Source organism: Rana temporaria, chromosome 8 (genome assembly GCF_905171775.1).
Source record: "Rana temporaria chromosome 8, aRanTem1.1, whole genome shotgun sequence".
Classification (NCBI taxonomy): Eukaryota; Metazoa; Chordata; class Amphibia; order Anura; family Ranidae; genus Rana; species Rana temporaria.
Genome location: NC_053496.1, coordinates 49,146,201 through 49,167,227, shown reverse-complemented (window position 1 = coordinate 49,167,227; position 21,027 = coordinate 49,146,201). Strand labels below are relative to the sequence as shown.

Below are 21,027 nucleotides of genomic sequence, written 5' to 3'. Positions count from 1 at the left end.
CCCCACCCACGTCTAGCAGAGGACGTACAGGTACGTGGATGTGCCTGTCCGTGCCATTCTGCTGACGTATATGTACATGAGGAGGTCGGGAAGTGGTTAAAAGAACCTTTACAATTATGTGAAGCATAACCCTTACATCCTCAATACGTTTATGCTGAACATTTCACAGCACATCCAGTTGTTCTAAAGCAGGGATCCTCAAACTACGGCCCTCCAGCTGTTGCAGAACTACACATCCCATGAGGCTTTGTAACACACTGACATTCACAGACATGACTAGGCATGATGGGAATTGTAGTTCCTGAACAACTGGAGGGCCATAGTTTGAAGACCCATGTTATAAAGGGTGTGGTGTAGACAAAAGCTCATGTAGGGATGTACACCGTTTGGATGGTTGAGGACATTTGAGGAAAAAGAAAATCCATTCCAAATAAAAGATTCTGTAAATGCTCCATGGCCCATATTGACAATGTGTCCAGAGAGGCAACAGTCTACAGAGAAAAAAAACCCACATGGGTAAATGGAAAAATTGCAGCAGCAACTCCCTCTCCACACCTTTGAGGCCCCATCCACACCTGCACGATTCCAGAATCGCAGCAAAACTTGGGACCCGTTTGCGATGCCATCATTTCCAAATGCCACCCCAAACGTGCTAAAATTGCGGCAAAAATTGCAACGCCAAGATTTGGTACACGTGTCTTTGTGGAGTGGAGGAAGGCCCATTCAAATGAATGGTGCCACTCTAAAGATGCTCCTCAAAAGAAAAGCAAAAGGATGCAGTGCAACAGCTGTCCCTGCACTCAGGTGTGAATTGCGCCTTATTCAAAATATATGATGTCAACACATCCCAATTTTAATCCTCTTAGTGCCTGCAACCGTAAAAACACAAAAAAAAAAAATCAAATTGTGTGAGGAAGCAAGTCTGATGAGAGATGAGAGCTGTTCTTACAGAAAAAAAAAAAAAAAGGCAACAAGTATCAAACATCTGCAAGGAAAAAAAAAATATTGGAAAGCCACGTCCTACAAGAGTAATAAATTGGACCTAAAAGGGTATGGCGTTACCCTCCTTTGGCACTGGTTGGCTTACACACAGTGCTGTCAAAATTATTGGGACACCTGCCTTAACACGCACATGAACTTTAATGGCATCCCAGTCTTAATCCGTAGGGTTCAATATTGAGTTGGCCCACCTTTTGCAGCTATAACAGCTTCAATTCTTCTGGGAAGGCTGTCCACAAGATTTAGGAGTGCGTCTATGGCAGTGTTTCTCAATTCCAGTCCTCAGGCCCCCCCAACAGGTCAGGTTTTCAGGATTTCCCTCAGATGAAAAGGCTGTGGTGATTACTAAGGCAGTGAAACTGATCAAATCACCTGTGCAAAATAATGGAAATCCTGAAAACCTGACCTGTTGGGGGGGCCTGAGGACTGGAATTGAGAAACACTGGTCTATGGGAATGTTTGACCATTCTTGCAGAATATGTCAGGTACTGATGACAAGGCCTGTTTCTCAGTCGCAAGACATTTTGGACAATTTCATGCTCCCAACTTTGTGGGAACATGACTGCCCACCAATGCACAAAGCAAGGTCTAAAAAGACATGGATGAGCGAGTTTGGGGTGGAGGAACTTGAATGGCCTCCACAGAGTCCTGACCTCAACCTGATAGAACACCTTTTGGATCAATTACTATGGAGACTGCGAGACAGGCGTTTTTGTCCACATCAGTGGATGACCTCACAGATACACTTCTGGAAGAATGGTCAAATATTCCCATAGACACTCCTGGAAAGGCTGTCCACAAGGTTTAGAAGAGTTGAAGTGGTTATAGCTGCAAAAAGGTGGGCCAACTCAATATTGAACCCTTACGGACTAGGCAGGTGTCCCAATACTTTTGACAATAGTGTAGGCGTGGTTTGACCCAAGGACTATATTGTTGGGGCATGCCACCCTCTGCCCACTGGTAGTCATTGTGTTGAGTTTTACTAAATGAGATTGACTTTATGATACGGAACATTAATTGTGCAGATATAGTAAGGATTACTCCAGTTTAAATTGTTCTTTTAGACAAATTTTACAACTTGGCACCGTTTTTTTTTTTAAAGAAAATTAATAGCATATACCACATTTATCAAAACACAAGGCACATGGGCTACCAGGCCATTACATGTGGCCCTTGCAACTCTCCTGCAGCTGTGACACCCCCCTGACCGTGTCTCAGAAGTTAGCGGCTAAGAGGAAGACAGAACGCCACCAGATCCCGCACTTCTGTGCCGACATGGAGAAGCTCGTCGCCCCCCCCCCCCCCCCCCGAACCAACAGCACAAGGTGGGGGGGTGCACCGATTTTAGGCCCCTTTCACATGGAGGCATTTTTCATGCGGTATAGCGCTAAAAATAGCGCTGCTATACCGCATGAAAAAATCGTGCCCTGCATGCTTCAATGTGAAAGCCCGAAGGCTTTCACACTGAAGCGGTAGCAGGACCACTCCAAAAGTCCTGCTAGCCGCATCTTTGGAGCGGTATAGGAGCGGGGTGTTTAGGGGGGGGGGGGAGAAGGGAAGAGAAAGGCAAAGAAAGGGGAAACAAAATTAAATATTTATTTTTTATTTTTTTGGGGGGGTTTATGAGTGTGGAATGGGGATGGGAGGAAGGGGAGGATATAAAAAGGGGGGGTAAGTTATTAGTGGTTCTACGGCCTTTTAGAGGCCTCAGGTTTTGAACACTTGGTAAAAGTGTTTTAAGGTGATGGGGCTAAGGAATAATGAGTGATGAGTTGAGTTTTAGAGGGGTTAATGGCTTTTTAGAAGCCTCATATCTAAGGGGTCAAATAATTTTTTTTGATTATTATAGGGGGGGGGGGGGGGAGAGCTGCGGGGAATAAGTGAGGGTGGAGGGGGACGATTTTTCTCTTTTTCCCTTTTTTCTTTCCATTTTTTATTTTCTTTCCCCGGGGGGAGGGGAATGGGATACAGATGGGAATGTTTATGGTATAATGGTGTGATACATTTTAATATATTGTTAAACGGAAAGTTTGAAAAATTAATAAAAAAAAAAAAAACAATCTTCTGTAACACATTGATAAGACCATCTAATTTAAAAGAAAGTTGTCTACCATGTTGGAGATTTGATGGAGTACCAATGCTGCCATATTAAAAGTGAGCTCTTTGCAAGGTTTCAGTTAAAATCTTACCTTGTATTCAACACACTGGAAGTATGTAGGAGAGGAGACATCTTCTGCAATAATTGAGGTGTTCTGCCCATCATGCTGCAGAATCAGACTTACATCCAATTTCTCTTTGTTGCCCACTATGTTCACACAGGCTTTTCCAGTCTCGCCACTGTTCAAGGAGGCAGGTGAGCTCAGGACATATTGGCTACAAAAACACAATAGGAAAACATTTTTTTTAGTAAGAATACAGTACTGCAGCAAGGGTTAAGGATATAATAGAGGGCAGTAGCTAGGAGAGGACGGTGGTGGGTATGTACAGGAGTGTATGACAATGGGCAGTATGTAGAGTGCACAGGGCAATATAGAGGGCAGCAAAGGCAGGATGTGTGGAGCACTGGACAGCAGCCTATATGTGAGGGAAAGGAATGTGTTGGAGATGCGCCAAACTAAGTGCAGTATGTAAAAGTTTAATTAAAAATTATGTCATAAACAATAAATTGGTTACTCAGAGTGATAACACAGGCAAAAATGGGACAAGGAGCAGGCCCGATGTCACAGTGTGTCATCAGCAGGTCCAGGGGTTCAAGCTGGCGTTTCTCAGCAACAAGTGCTGGAAGAGATTAAAATCCAGGGTCTCAGGAGCCTCGGGGAGCCACAGGAGGACAAGGAACCATGTAAACTGCTTCAGAGTGGCGTGCGTTCCAGCGTGGAGTGCAGCGTACCATCGTTACACCGGAAGTGACGTGGGGAGTCGGGCCAGCCAATAGGATGACGCGTTTCTCAGCATCCGTTGTTTCAAATCCATAGCGTCCATTAGGAACGGACGTACTATATGCGAGGGGAAATGCCGTGATTGGTCGACGGCGCATGTAAACACAGAGCACACAGACTGACAATAATAGGTTGGGGACTAAATAATGGAGTAGACCGGGGACCAATAGGTGAATACTGACAGTTTTAAAACCAACATTAAAATACATGTATAATGGATACTGAAATATTAAAAATACTGAAGATACTAGAAAAACCTAAAACAGTAAAGAGTATGTATTAATGATAAACATGTAAGGGGGCCAGAATCAGAATTTTTACATCCCTTGTAGGGATGTTTCAGTGCAAAAAGGCCAAATGTCTAACCTGTCTAATGTCAGACACAGAAAAAAGAATTTTGTAGTCAACAATAAGACTTTTAATCTAAGCTCCTTCTATAACTGTTCGACGACATATGTTATCTATTGTATTTCTTGTCCCTGTGGATTTTTATATGTGGGAAGAACGATTAGAGCCCTTCGCACTAGATTTGGGGAACATCGACGTGCTGTTCATGCTGGGGACCCCAAGTCTAGTGTTGCACGCCACTGCCACGCACCACCACAAGGACATCTCTCTTGCAGGTGTGGGTTATTGAGGCTATACCTGAAACCCCTACTGCAGTTGAGAGATTTCAACGATTGTGTAGACAGGAAACTATCTGGATCTATTCTCTAAATACGATGTCGCCCCATGGCCTCAACGAGGAAATGAGACCAATATTATTTAATGTGATTCAATCTATTCCATTTTATTTATTCTTGTATATTACATTAACCCCTTTTTTTCACTTCCTTTGGTTGACAATGCTTTTTTTGCACAGTCATCTCAGTGTGCACATTCTTTCCAATGAGTGCTTGCTGTGTGTATATACACCTATGCATCCACGGTCGTTGTACAAGTTTTCATTTATGCATCGCATGCATATGTGCATCCTATATTGACTACTTCTACTACAACTCAGTTTCCCCTATACGTTTATATGAACAGGAGTTGAGAGATGGATATACATATTTGACATATTTTTGATATATGACATCGATGCACAATATTATTGTCATTACTATCATTTTTTATCTTTTTAAATCTTCATTATTCATCATTACCATTATTTATTTCTTACCATACATGTGCAGTGATAGTTTATTTTTCTATATGTGTGTAATATATATCTTATTTCCATTGCTCTAGATGTTTAGGTGGTGTACGTATTTATTTGCTGCTACATATGCATTTATATGTGTATATGCTTATGTAAAAATTCTGATTCTGGCCCCCTTCCATGTTTATCATGATTAATAAATACTCTACCGTTTTAGGTTTTTCTAGCATCTTCAGTATTTTTAAATATTTCAGTATCCATTAAACATGTATTTTAATGTTTGTTTTAAAACTATCAGTATTCACCTATTAGTCCTGGTCTACTCCATTATATAGTCCCCAACCCATTATTGTCAATCTGTGTGCTCCGTGTTTACATTCGCCGTCGACCAATCATGGCATTTCCCCGCGCATATAGTAAGTCTGTTCCTAATGGACGCTATGGATCGGATGAAACAGCGGATGCTGAGAAACGCGTCATCCAATTGGCTGGCCCGACTCCCCACTTCACGCTGGAACGCATGCCGCTCTGAAGCAGTTTACATGGTTCCTTGTCCTCCTGTGGCTCCCCGAGGCTCCTTCCAGCACTTGTTGCTGAGAAACGCCAGCTTGAACCCCTGGACCTGCTGATGACACTGACACCGGGCCTGCTCCTTGTCCCATTTTTGCCTGTGTTATCACTTTGTGAGTAACCAATTTATTGTTTGACATAATTTTTAATTTAACTTTTACTGCACTTAGTTTGGCGCGTCTCCTTTTCTGTACATCTTCCAGAGCTTGCTTCTACTTCAGGATTGCTGCCGCTAGTGCTTTGGACTATTATTGGACATTTGTTTTTTCCCCCTGTGTTCCCCCTTCTTCCTGACATGGACCTTATGATGATACGTTAATCCTAATTGCTGATCATGCCCTTTTAATCATGCACCATCCACCAATTTTTCTACAGGTTATCCAAAAGGGCTTGAACGAACCATCAGGGATCTGGTGACCAGAACATTGACAGGTACACTTCTACTGTCAACCGGTGACCCTAATGCTAATTACTGGGAGGATTTGCTCAACCGTTTAGCTCATCCAAGTTCTAGGCCTGTGGCAGAGGTCTCACTAGAGCCAGGCCTGTGGCAGAGGCCTGTTCCTCCCAGCGACCTTAAAGTGACGCTCTGGCTGCCAGGCCTGTGGCAGAGGTCTGTCCGGGGGTACTTCACCCACTCTGGCTGGAGTGGCGACGAACTGTACTATTACAGAATGCAGGATTGCATTCCTACTATCCAAAGCCTGATATCGCAAAGTTCCTTTACTTCATCAACCTTTTCTGTCTACCTCAAGTTGATGTTGGTCGTGTTGGGCCAAGAAATAAAGCATCCAGAAAACCTTATCTACTGAATGGACATTCAATTAATGCTCTACTCACTACCTTCACCCCTAGACAACACACAGAGGTAACTTAATACGCCGATCCCAAATCAATCAGCGGCTCCTGATTGGGTAGCGCTACATATTTATCACATGATATAATATTTTGTGCTTGTAGTCACATACATGACATTTTTCTTGTTAAACATTCTCACGATTTATATGTTCTTGGTCATACTTGCCTTTTTAGGTATAGGTTGGGTCATCCACCTAATACATTTTTAGTGCTACACGTTATAGTCGCATCTGTTTACAATTTAGTCTTATTGTTGTGTTTGCTGCTTATCATCGCCCCCCTTATTTCTTGGTTGGCACAGTATATTACATACTTTAAGCTGCTTTTTTTTTTTTTTTTTTTTTTTTTTTTTTAGAGATGGATGTTGGAAAACTTCAGCCCATCAGTCACAAGCAGCTAGACCTGCAAAACAGGTACCCTGGGTGGAGAATTTTGGGAGGAAAAAAACTGGCAACAGCTTGGGCCGGGACTGATAATGACAGGAACAGAATTAGCAAAGAGCTTCGGGATTAGTGTAATACACAGACAGAGTGCAGCCATCACTCAGCATGCCAAGAATCCTCAGTTTCTATAGACCTTGCCAGGCATGGATAAACATATTATACTAAATTACGGCTATGACAGTTGCAGAGCTATACCGAGAATTGCCAGGATCCATAGTCCTGCCATGAAAGGTTAGCTGAAGTGCCCCTGTAACTATTTTTCTCTTACCGTTTACATGCAAGTGACAATCGAGTGGCACGATTTAATTCCCGAGTTCACGAGTCGGATAGGTTACTCTGGGTACTGCACCAACGTCAACTGAAAACTCATCTTTATTTCAGGTACTTCTATAGCGGTGTCAATTTAGGCAGCACTTTACATATACACTGTACATTCACATCAGGAATAAGGCTTTAAATGGGCTGTAAATCCCAATTTTGCAAGTTACACCTACAGGTAAACCTAGATTAAGGTTTACCTGTAGGAGTTAGCAATATCTCCGAAACCTGCACGGTCTAGGAGATATTCGCCGAATGATAGGACCGCCATAGACCACGTAGGTGCACTGACAATAGGAGTGCTAAACGCGGCAATATGGTATTTGACGGCTCCCGCGGGGCCAATCACAGGGCTGGAGCGGCGATACCCAGAAGTAACCTCCGGGAGTGATGATGCGGCCGGAGGACGGCTTCAGTCTAAGGTAAGTAATGCATAACCAATCTAGTATGCTAGCTCATTATGGCTTTGCCTTGCAGGTTTCCTTCCCCAGGGTTTACTTCCTCTTTAAAGTGCAAGACAAAGGCATAATGAGATAATATGCATGGCATACTAGCTCATTATGCAATACTCACCTGGGATCAAAGCCCCACTGCAGTGCCCAACAGTACCGGCCGGCGGCATGTCGTCCCGGAGTTACTTCCGGGTATCGTGGCTGTGGAGCTGTAAGCCGTCACGGCCGAGTGCCCACAGTTACGATGACAGTGCCGAGAATATGAGCGAGCCTCCAGGCGGCCACATCGCTGGTCTGTGGGGCAGGCAAGTGTCGGTTTATTAAAAGTCAGCATCTATGCTTTTTGTAGCTGCTGACTTGTAATAAACTAAAACACGGGTGGAACTCTGCTTTAGGAGGAAGATGGGCAAAAAAAACAAAACACGCCTCACTGTCCCCTGGGGACTGTACATTAAAAATAAAATTGAGACCCTGTTTCACCTCTGCGGTTTTTATTTTTTTGTGCGATAAATAGAGCGACAATTTTGAAAAAAAAAAATCAATTTATTTTGCTATAATAAAATATCCCCAAAAAATATAAAAAAAAAAAAAAAACTTCTCAGTTTAGGCCGATATGTATTCTACTTTTTTTACCAAAAATATTGCAATAAGCTTTTGGTTTTCGCAAAAGTTATAGCGTCTACAAAATAGGGGATAGTTTTATGGCATTTTTATAAATGTTTTTTTTTTTTTACTAGTAGTGGCGGCGTTCAGCGATTTTTATCGTGACTGCGACATTATGGTGGACACTTGACACATTTTTGGGACCACTGTCATTTTTACAGCAAGCAGTGCTATAAAAATGCACAGTCCGCTGTGAAAATTACACTGGCAGTGAAGGGGTTAACCACTAGGTGGCGCTGTAGGGGTTAAGTGTACCCTAGTGAGTGTTTTACTGTAAAGGGGATGGGCAGTGTGTGACACGACACTGATCACTGCTTCCGATTACTAGGAGCAGAGATCAGCGTCATTGTCACAAAGCAGATCGGGGAGATTCTTGTTTACATTAGCATCTCCCCGCTCTTTCAGTGAGACAAGATATTTCCCTTTCACCGACACAGGGCTTATTTCCAGTGACACAGGAGCCTTTTTCTTCAACCCAGTGGCAGGACATTTTTTCTTATGCCACTGAAAGCCCCATGTTTTACTGCAGGACAAGTGAGCTACAACCATTGGCACCATTTCAGCACATACAGTAACCACTGAATAGATTTTGGTGCCACCTACTACGCCCGGCTGTACTGTTCTCTCGGTCATGCACCAGTTCCCCCATTGTCCACCTTTACACCAGTTGGCTTTGTAGTGCTGGAAGCTGCCATATCAAATAGTTCTCTGCAGTATCCAGGAACCCAGCTGTTGAAATATGCACCCACTCTAGAAAAAGGAATTTTCCTGGTTCACCAAGGATTTGTACTTCGTCTATCCAGGCCTGAAATTCACACAGCTCTGCCACCTAGTACAGCCCAGCTGGTGATCTGATCTTTCTCCATTGCAGTCATAGCAATGTCGGCACCTTGTGAGCCGACAGTGATTGAGTAGTGAGATTCTCAAAAGTCACCTCTGCTCAATCCCCGACAAGGAAGCACATGTGTATGCAGAACATCCGATTGGCTACAAGTGCTGCCCTACCGATGAATACAAGAGGCTGACACTAATGGGCCTGTGTAGGAAACGGTAACAGTGAATGTCTCAGCACTTGCATAGAAGACACACACACACACACACACACACACACACACACACACACACACACACACACACGCTGTTTAGCCTGGAGGCTTCCCTTGCTTACAATGTGGATGCCTGCACCCAAAGCCAATTGATGAATCGGCTCAGGGTGGTTACATCACAGGATCATGCCAATGGCTCCTGCTGCTGTGTCTCAGCCAATGAGGGGGCAGAGGCTTGCTCTCATGCACATCACTGGATCGAGAGCAAGTATTGGGGGGGGGGGGGCAGGGGGAGAGAGAAGCTACCTACTAAAGTTGACCTTAATGCATGAAGGGAGAAAAACCTTCAGCCTTTACAACCACTTTAAAGCAATAGTAAGCTCACCTGGATAGCCTTGCTCCATATAAGGCAGTATAAAATGACTTGCAAGTTGTTTGATTTAAAAGTATTATTATAATACAGAATTTATATAGCACCAACAGTGCACAGCGCTTTACAATGTAGGAGGGACAGTACAAATTACAATACAGAAGGAATAGGAGGGCCCTGTTAATGGAACTGACAATCTAAAGGGAGAAGGGGGATGCTACTGTAGCGCTACCCACTCAGAATGTCCAAACAGCAGGGTGTTTTCTGCGCTTTTAGTTCTTGCCCAACATGGCAAACGGTTAACTCAAGGTAGATAGAGAAAGGTTGGTGAAAGGAGAATTCGCAGATTCAGGCCTATGGATAAACGGAAACAGTCCTGCCTCCAATGGGACTTTAACTCACGTTGCCACCCCAGCCGGGGTGGGTAAAGTGTACCTGGACAGGTCTCTCACACCGACTTGGCAGCCAGAGTATCACTTAGAACTTCTGGGAAGGAACAAGTCTCTGCCACCTACTTGGCTCTAGTGGAACTTAGAATTTGTAGTGAGACCTCTGCCACAGGTCAGTACTCAGGAACATGGATAGTAGAGCGAATCCTCCCAGTAAATACAATTTTGCCTGAATCTCCCTCAGGTAGACCTCTTAGTTTGGGGTCACCGACCTATAAGTTACAGCATACAACTTCTCAGTGTCCGGTCACCCAGATCCCCGATGGATCGTCTAAGCCCTGTTGGATCACCTCAGACCGACTCCCCACCGAACAGCACAACTCGCTTGGGATCCTCCTCATGAAGTGTGGGAACCCAGTAAGTCACTGGGGCCCCTTTGCAGTTTTAGTTGCTCCGGGCCATGAGGGCCCAGAGTCAGGAACTCCGCGTAGCACGTGCGCCCCGGGGGCCCGTGATGTGCGCACACCCTAAAGGTGGGTGTCGCGCCTGAAACAGGCGAAGAACCCCACACCATATGGCTTCCGCCCTAGAAGTACCCTCCCCCAGCATGCCCCACGAGGGAGAAACTCCTCTGATTGGCTGCTGGCAGGAGGCGCCTCTCCCTGGACCCCTCTGGCGCCACCTGCTATCCAAAGATGGAACGGTATCTTTGGAACACAGAATGAAACCACAGAACAGTCCAGCCGGGCAGAAATCTAATTTAACAAATCATATTGAATGAGAGCAAAATAACTCTCCTTCCCCTCTAAATTTAACATACGGTAGCACCTGTACTGAAAGTACACAGGCGCTACACTACAAAAAGGTAATAGCTGCAGGGAATAATCTGATGGAGGTGACTGGTACAGTTCTTAGGTGGAGTATTATTCTCTGAATAAGCAAGTTCAAGGATTGCCTAAAGGCAGACAGGGTAATGGTTGACTGGTCATACTGGGAGCAGGGAGTTCCAGACGACGGGAGAGGCTCTAGAGAAGTCCTAAAGACGAGCTTGGGAGGCAGTAACAAGGAAGCTAGAGAGCATGAGGTCCTGGGAGGAGCAGAGGGCAATATCTGTAGATTGGGTTGGTGATGTAGCTGGAGGGGGGGGGGGGGGGCGATGTGGATGGCCTTGTATGTTCTAGTTAGCATGTTGAATTTTAGGAGTGAATAAGTTGTTCTGTGGTGTCTTTAGTCAGGTAGGGGTGAATTTTGTTAATGTTGGAGGTTAAGGCAGCAAGATGTAGCCAGCGAATGGATGTGGGGAGAAGGCGAGTTCAGAGTCTAGGATTACACCCAGCACCCTGGCTGGTGCAGAGGGACCAATGGCTGTGCCATTATCTCAATGATAATGCCATGGAGAGGGGACCGGAGGAGATGTTTCAAGCTCAGTCTGAGAAAGATTGAGTTTGAGGAAGTGGTGCGACATCCACATGTAGCACTACCCCCGGAGGAGCTGCTGGTTTGTTTTAGGTGGCACATTTACCTCGTGGCTCTCCCGAATTCCTAGGGGTGAATGGTGCATATAGCAATAGTAAAGGAATGTCCGCAACATGTTTCTTTGCTGTGCTCTTTATTACCCAGCTGGGTAAAAATAATGAACTAGTGATGAAAGGAAAGCATTTGAAATAGGGAGAATAGCGGATTCAGGTTTAGTATTTGGAACAGTTCTGCTCCCATATGTAACACTTTCCGTACCACTCCTGAGTGGGATTTATCATACCCGGACAGGCCTCTCTCACTGACCCTCTCAGCCGGAGTATCACTCGAACTTCTTTTGGGAAAAGTCTGCCACAGACCCTCTCTGGTTGCAAAATGCGGAGGCAGTCCTCGGAAGAATTACGCCTGGATCTCCTTCTTAACGTTGCCCAGGTACCGACTAACAGGTGATCAATCCTTCAGTGACCGGCTACCTTGATCCCCGGTGGTTTGTCGAGATCCTTTTGGATCGCCAACCTCTCATTGGCGCTCCTCAGACGGACTCCCCACCGAAGAGCTATACTGCTTGGGATCCTCAAAAGTGGGAACCCAGTCGCTCACTGGGTCCCCGATGTTGCTCAAATGTTCTGGACCAATGCGTGGCACGCGCGCCCCGGTAAGCCATAACGCCAGGGAGCTGTGAAGTGGTTACCCTAAAGGTGGGTGCCACACTGGACAAAGAAGACTCAATGGTGTCTGTCTCATAAGTACCCTCTCCCAGCATGCCCAGCGAGGACACTCCCTCCCGATTGGCTGCTGGAAAAGAATCACCAAATCTCAACTCTGCTGCTGCCACCTGTCACCCTGGGGGGGGGGGGTAGCACCCCAGCAACAGAATGAGCCCACAGCACAGCCAAGCTGAACATTGTAATCAGGATCAGAGTCATACCCTTATGGACGCCAAATAGGCTGGACATCTTCATCCTTGGACTTATGAGCCTGAATTACTTTCCATTCTACAAGTGTTCAGCTGTTGTGCCAATAAAGCTTTTTAACCTCTGCACTCAGGTGGTGCCTCTTGATTTTCTTCTCCCTTGTTTACAGAGCTGGCTATACTCCAAGGACAGCTGCCGCCTACCACTACCCCTGTTCAGATACACATTTAATATGTGCAATCGTTTCTCCCTTCCCACGGATGTACTATGGACTATAAAGTCAATGGACTTTAATGTGTGTTTTAACTCTTAGTTTTGGTGATTCAGCCTTGTCTTGCACCAGTATGAAGTTTATATTAACCACTTCCTTACTGGACACACCAGGTGACAGTAGTGGAGTCGAGGTTTGGGTGCTCTTTCCCAGCAGCCTATCAGGAGGGGTTTTCCTCGCTGTGCATGCTGGGGGAGGGTATTTATGAGACAGACACCATTGGTCTGGGTTCTTCGAGTGCGGCACCCACCTTTAGGATGACTGCATCATGGTCCCCCGGCGAAATGGCCTTCCAGGCTGGGGTGCGCGTGCCACGCTGTGTTTCTGGACCACGTTGGTCCAGGAACATTTGAGCTGTGGCTGGGCCCCAGTAATCGACTGGGTCCCCAATCCAGAAAAGTATCCCAAGCGAAGAAGCTGTTCGGTGTGGAGTCCATCTGAGGAGAGCCAAGAGAGGATGGCGACCCAATAGGGTCTTGACAAACCACCGGGGATCAAGGTAACCAGACACTGAAAGGCTGGCCGTTGGTCACCTATCAGTCGGTAACCTGCAAACTACCTGAAGGAGATCCAGGCGCAAAATCTATTAAGGAGGATCCTCTCCGCTATCGTAATTCTAAGGAGGGTCTGTGGCAGAGACCTTTTCCTCTAATTTCCGAGTGATACTCTGGCTGCCAGGTCAGTGAGAGAGACCTGTCCAGGTACCCTGGCTAGAGTGGCGAAGAGAATCAAGTGTTTTCCCTATTGCTACCCCTGAGTCTGCCATTTCTCCTACTTTATCTTGACTCTCCACCTCAAGTGTTATTGTTTTTACCTGGCTGGGTAATAAAGAGCACAGAAAAAAAGACTGTTGTGGACATTCCGTTATTGCTACAATTACCATACACCCTTAGACGGCGGAGGAGCCAAGAGGTAACATACCACCCAAAACAAACCAGCAGCTCCTTCAGGGGTAGTGCCACACACACACACACACACACACACAGAGCTTTCTTTTGGTGGCATTTAATCACCGCTGGGGTTTTTTCTAAACAAAAAAAAAACATGGAAAGTTCAAAAAAAGAAAAAAAAGTTTTTCGTAGTTGGTTATAAAATTTAGCAAACAGGAAATTTTCCTCCATTGATATGCACTGATGAGGTGGCACTGGCAGGTGGCATAGATGAGCATCGGTCCCGGTCTCCAGCGTGAGGAGAAATAGCCGATTACCGGCTCTGTTTACATCACGTGATCAGCCGTCATTGGCTGACAGCTGATCACGTGGTAAGGTGTCGGGGTCTCATTGACTCGCTGATCACAGGGGGCGCGCAGGCCACTCGAGCACAGGACGTCCAGGGACGCCCTCCCGGCAATTCATCGTAAGTGGTTAAGAGAGTTTGTTTGCTTTTTTTATATTATAAAATTGCTCTTCTTTTGGTCAAAAAATAATATTTATGGTTGTTTACGAATATGGTTTTATTTATAAAGACGTACATCACAACGGCTAAATCTGTGTCTAGTCCCGATGTTCGAACAGCGGGTGTTAGTTTGCGGGGCACTCCATAATGCGAGATCGCAGTGCATTGATGGCTGCCAATTGGCAAAAGCATGCATCTGACCTGGCCAATCACAGTGCAGTGTGCCGTGAGAAAATAGAGATAATACAGTTCAGAGTAAATGTGTATTGGGAAAAAACATAAAAAAAAAAAAAAATTGGACTTTAACCCACTTGCTGACCGCCACATGTACATTTACGTTGTCAGAATGGCACGGGTGCGCAAAGGGACATACCTGTACGTCCCTTTGAATTTGCCACCGCGCATGTGCGCCCCACCGTGTGTTCGGTGAGCGTGCCTGCCGGATCGATGTTCACGATCATGTCACAGAGCCTCAGAACGGGGAGATGTCTATGTGAACCAGACCTTTCCCTGTTCTGCCTAGTGACAGGACAGTGATCTACTGCTCCCTGTCATCAGGAGTAGTGATCACTGTTGTGTCACCCAGGCCCCCCCCAGTTAGAATCACTCCCTAGGACAGACTTAATCCCTTGATCACCCCCTAGCATTTAACCCCTTCCCTGCCAGTGTCATTTACACACTAATCGGTGCATTTTTATAGCACCGATCGATCTATAAACGACAATGGTCCCAAAGTAGTGTCAAAAGTGTCCGCCATAATGTCGCAGTGACGATAAGAATAATTGCAGATCGTCGCCATTACTAATAAAAAAAATTAGTAAAATCCATAAATCCATCCCCCATTTTGTAGACACTTTTGCGCAAACCAATCAATATAAGCTTATTGCAATGTTTGTTACCAAAAATATGAAGAATACATAATCGGCCTAAACTGAGAAAGAAATAATTTTTATATATTTTTGGGGGATATTTGTTATAGCAAAAAAAAAAAAATCTCAAAAATGGCACACTTTTTTTGTTTATAGCGCAAAAAATTCAAACCTCAGAGGCGATCAAATACCACCAAAAGAAAGCTCTATTTGTGGAAATAAATAAATAAAAAAAAAAAAGGACGAAAATCTTGTTTGGGTGAAACTTCGCATGACCATGCAATTGTCAGTTAAATTGACGCAGTGCCGTATGGCAAAAAGTGCTCTGGTCAGGAAGGGGGTAAATTCTTCCAGGACTGAAGCGGTTAAAGGATTTTTTTTAATCCAGCAAAAAAGTGCCTGTTGCAACTTGCATACAAATTTAACTTTGGAAAAAACCTACAGAACCCATTTTGTTCACAATCTGGGGACTACCTGTATTGAAGTGGTTAAACCCTATGACAGAATTAAGTGAAAAAAAAAAAAAAAAGCCTTGTATGGACTGAGGGGGCCGGGAGCCTGCACTTTTTTTCCCCTACATTGCTGGGAGCTGGTAATACATTACAGCCATGAGCAAGTTTAAGTTACATATTATAAATGTCATAATTGCTGCAGCACTGTTCTATATATCACAGATGCGCCACTTTACAGGCAGACTAAGGGGACCCCACCTGCACGATATTTTAAGGAATATTTCACTTTAAGCATTAAAATCACTGCTCCTGAAAAAAAGAGTTAAAAAAAATTGCATTGATACATGTCCCCTGGGGCAGTACCCAGGTCCCCATATACTTTTATGGCAATAACACATACACAAGCCATTAAAATGAGCACTTTTGATTTGTCAGGTTTGCATCCCATAGACTTTAATGGGGTTTGCACGTTGAACTTTTTGTCTGTTCGTGGTGTTCTGCCGCAAACTGAACCGGGGGGGGGGGGGGGGATGTTCGGCCCATTCCTAAAGAAGAACACGTTGAATTTTTACTTTGGGAGTTTCTAGAGAAAATTCATTCAAATTTAACCAAACTCATTAGATTTCAGTCAGCTAAAATGTACTAATGATTTTAGTCAAGAGACTGACTATGAAAGTTGACATCAAGATGGACAGTTTCATAGTTGTGACAAATAATTACCCTAATGTGTCTGTTATGTTAGCACCATCTAGTGGCTATAATGCAGCATTTTCCTGAAACACTGCAAATCAAGGAAAAAAAATCAAATAAAAAACACAATATAGCCACTAGATGGAGCTGAATATCAAAAATGTATATATATATATATATATATATGACACATTAGGGGGGCTATTTATGATCAGCATTTTTTTCCTTAAATAGACAAGTCAGTTACTTTAAGTGGATACATTTAAATTAATTTGGTTGAATCCACAACTATTATAATTGCTGGTGGGAAGCATTTTAGGCAAAGATAAGCCTTTTTTAAAAAGAGATCAGCATAGGAGGGATGGAAGTGGGGGTGTCAATCTACACTAGAAGTGTTCTTATCCTTTAATGGGATGAAGCACTATAACCTTTGCAAGCTGGGATCTGGTCTTACAGTTTTATGTCCAAACCTGGCCATCTTTAAAGTAGATGAAAACCTTGAGTAACATTTAGTTTGCTGAAGCACTTTATATGAATTGCCATTTTTTGTAAAAGTTTTCATCATCTTTTTTTGCATGTAGCTGATCTGCAACTTCTTTTAGCCACTTGTTTGCATTCACTTTTTCGAGCATTGCTCTGGATCGGTTTAATGAAGGGCACAAGTGTGGACCTTGGCTGTGCAATTCGCATCAGCTCAGCCTCTTGTAGTCTCCTTTGGGGGAAAGCATGTGACAGGGGGCAGCCGAGAGAAGAATTGGGAGGCAGTTGTCACCCCATAACAGGAAGTGCCTGAGCAAGGAGCCAATGCTGACACAAGCCTGGGATGGTAACTAGCCTGCATAGTAAATGCTATGTTTTACAGTACGGCTAGGGTAAACCTAGCGTTGAAGGACAGACCTTGACATAAAGACATAGGGTGGCAGGAAAACCAGGCAGTTGAGCCACAATTATACTACCCACCAACCGCCTGCACAACAAAAAGCATCTGGAATGCATCCAGAAATGTACCCGGAACAGATCTGGGGTGCATTTTTGTGGCGTGACCCAACACTAAAGCCAGCTTTAAGGAAATCTCCATTCACAAAATGATTTGGGCAGAAGGTGCAAATCCTACGATGTGTATTTGGGTGCCATACGTTGGCAACCAAACTGTGGCACGATTTGGCTGGGATTCTCACATGCTAAAATTTATTTTTAAAAAACGTAATAAAAAAAAGGCAAAAAAAAGCTCCTGGCTCAGGACCAGAATTTGGTCCCCAATATTCTTTGGAGCGACAGTCCCTCATAGGGCAGCCCATTCAAGTGAATGGGCTGCCCTATGCGCGATACACGCTTCCGTGTGAGAAAAAAAAATAAAAAAACGCACAAAAGTGAAAGCGCAAGTTCCTGCTGCACGTAATGTCAAGTGACTTTGCTGCCCTAGACCAAGATGAGGTCATCAGTCTGCTGCAGGCAGGAGGAGTTATTTCCCCATTCTCCTTTGCCATAATGAGACTGCAGCTTTATACATTAGAACTATGGCACAAGCCACAAAGCAGGGGGCTGATCTGATGCCTGTTCACAAATGTGACACAGAATAGGATTGTGTCATCTGAGCCCTAATCTCAGTGCAGAAAGAGATGGTGACCCTGGATGATGACTGAACAAATATTTTTCTGTCCTTCTGGAGAGATAAAGTAAAGCAAATTATTAAGGCATTAGGAGGATTGTGATCTCTGTAGGAGGTTAAATAAATACCTGAACAAGGTAAACTTTACTCAGCATGTGTGCACTTAGAACAGAAGGCCACACTCCAAGCCCCTCCCCCCCATAAGGATAAAACAATTGTTTGATCTCATGCATACATAGGACATCCTAATATAAAGGACTCGACGATCATGACAAGAACTACACCATCATGTACGAACTTATATGGGGAATATATTTAGCCTTGAGTTAAATCTATACATGTTATCCCTATAGGACAGAGGTCTCCAAACTGCGGCCCGAGGGCCAGATGTGGCCCTTTGCTAGCCTTTATCCGGCCCTTGGGGTACAATTCCTACAACTGACATGAGGCACTATTCCTCCCATTGACACCAACAATGGGGCACTATATTATCCACCGATACCAATGATGGGAAACTATTCCTCCTACTAATAGGGGGAATACTCCTCTTCCTATTGACCACCAACCCTGAGGCCATATATGTTCCTACTGATGCCGGGCCCGTGACTTTTTCTTCCCTTGCTGGCCCCAATCCGGCCCTCCCAAAGTCTAAAGGGCAATTAAGTGGCCCTTTGTAAAGTTTGGAGACCCCAGCTATAGGATGTATGCAATGCCCTGGTGTGAATAATATTTTTGATGTTCATTTTTAATGTACCTAATTTTAATCATGTGGCATTTGTTAAAAATGTGTGATTTTATCCAGAGATCAATGTTAATGTATTAATTATTAAACCTCACAGGTTATCTATACATTTTACATCAAGGGGCTGCCCTGTGCACATTTGTTGCCAAAAAATAGGCTACTCCTTTTTGGGGGGCTAGCTTCACGCGATTCTTTAACCACTTGACCACCGGGCCTATTTTGGCACTAATCTCCTTTATGTAAATAAAAAAAAAAAAACATTTTTTTTACTAGAAAATTAATCAGAACTCCCAAACATATATATATATTTTTTTTAGCAGACATCCTAGGGAATAAAATGGCGGTCATTGCAACTTTCCTCGCATGGTATTTGCGTAATAATTTTTCAAACTCCTTTTTTTGGGAAAAAAATGGTTTCATGAATTAAACAAGACAGTAAAGTTAGCCCAATTGTTTCGTATAATGTGAAAGATGATGTTACGCCGAGTAAATACCTAACATGTCACGCTTCAAAATTGCACACACTCATGGAATGGCACCAAACTTCGGTACTTAAAAATCTCCATAGGCAACGCTTTAAAACATTTTACAGGTTACTAGTCGAGTTAGAGGTGGTCTAGTGCTAGAAACACGCTCTAACGCACGCGACGATACCTCACATGTGGGGTTTGAACGGCGTTTACATATGTGGGCGAGACTTGCATGCGTGTTCGCTTCTGCGCGCGAGCTACCGGGGACAGGGACATTTATTTTTACACTTTATTTGTTATCACTTTTATTCCTATTACAAGGAATGTAAACATCCCTTGTAATAGGAATCACTGTGACAGGTCCTCTTTATGGAGAGACGCGGGGTCAATAAGATAATAACCGCATCTCTCCTCCAGGCTTACAAGCATGAGATTGTGAAAAAAAAAATTCACAGATCTCACGCCGACAGCCGCGATTGCGGCTTGGTTTACTTCCGGGAACCGGGCGTGACGTCATAATGTCACGCCCGGGCGTCCGACGGTCATAGAGATGACTGGTGACCATCGGTTCACCAGTCATCTCTATGCTTCCCAGCCAGCGCCGGCCGATTAGCTCTCTGGGCCCCCCGATGGCACGGGAGAGCCCGGAGAAGCACCAGATGGCGGCGGGAGGGGGGGGGGGGGGGACGACGACATCCCCTCCCGCTGCCTATAATTACGATCAAGCAGCGGAACTGCCGCTTTGAGAATAGGCGGCTAAAGACAGTGATATCTGCATGATGCCTGTAGCTGCAGGCATCATTCAGATATCACCGCACAAAGTCGAGGACGTCCTATGACGTCCTTGGTTGTCAAGTGGTTAAAGTTGCATTTTTGCACTTAAAATGAATGACACACACACACACACACACACACACACACACACACACACACACGAGTGTAAGATTGGGGGGGGGGTTGTTATACCCCTGTCAGTTTCTTTTACCATCTGTGTCCCATTGTTTGGGGAGATTTCCCTTCACTTCCTGTCCCATAACCAAAACATGAAGGGAGAGGAAATCCCTGCACAGTTAGGCCCCTTTCACACTGGGACGTCCGCAGTAAAGCGCCGCTATTTTTAGCAGCTCTTTACTGTAATTTTAGCGAAGGTATTCGACCGATAGCGGCCAAAATTCTCGCTTGCAATACAGCGCAAGCAGTTTTCACATGACTGTCATGCAAAGGGGGAGCCCATTCACTTCAAGGGGCTGCCCTGCACACATTTGTTGCCAAAGATTTTTTGGGTGGCAAGCTTCTTATGATTTTTTTTTTTAAAGTTGCATTTAAAAAAAAAAAAAGTAAAAAAAAAAAAAAAAAAAATTCAATCACACACACTTAGAAGCCATGATTGCCTCAGGGTGCAATTGTCTTTAAAAGTTGTTTACAACTCTATAAATACAAGAAAAAAAATGTATGTATGTACACACAATGTAAAAATGTAATTAAATACAATTAAAATAAATAAATAAATACAATTTTAAATAAAACTCATCCTCTACTAGTAGTTGATCTCAGAAGGTGACTTACATCTCTGCTCTCCCCCTAGCAAGGAAGCCCAGCAGCAGCACCAGGGCGCACAGAAACCGCCTCTCCCTCCAGGACATGGTGTCAGCAGAAGACTGACAAGCTCTGCACTGACACCTCATTATATAGGGTGACACCCAGGGCTGGGTCTGCCCTCATTTGCAATGTTTCCCTATGTTGATTAATAGGAGGTGGGGAGGAGATCTGGGGAGTGGTGCACACACAATCCTGACAGATGCTTGTAAGGCTACATATTTAAAGGGACGCATCGCCAGGAATTTGAACCGTATCTGTTTGTACGGAATTTCAAGTCTGATTGCTTCAGGAAAATTAAACCTGAACACCTGATTGCAGTTTTGCAACTTTGACATGTGTTAGGAAATCTGTA

The 21,027-nt window shown here is 44.4% G+C and overlaps 1 protein-coding gene across 1 annotated transcript in view; it reads right to left on the bottom strand.

The window, feature by feature from the left end:
- LOC120946914 (ovostatin homolog) overlaps positions 1-20,752 on the bottom strand; it is a 137,191-nt gene extending 116,439 nt beyond the window's left edge. Inside the window, exons 1-2 of the mRNA XM_040361738.1 lie at positions 20,643-20,752; positions 3,189-3,372 (exon numbers count right to left, since the gene is read on the bottom strand). Of these exons, the coding sequence (XP_040217672.1) occupies positions 3,189-3,372; positions 20,643-20,719 (261 nt within the window). The 5' untranslated portion in view covers positions 20,720-20,752. The remainder of the gene's footprint in view (positions 1-3,188; positions 3,373-20,642) is intronic.
- Between the last annotated feature and the right edge of the window lie 275 nt (positions 20,753-21,027).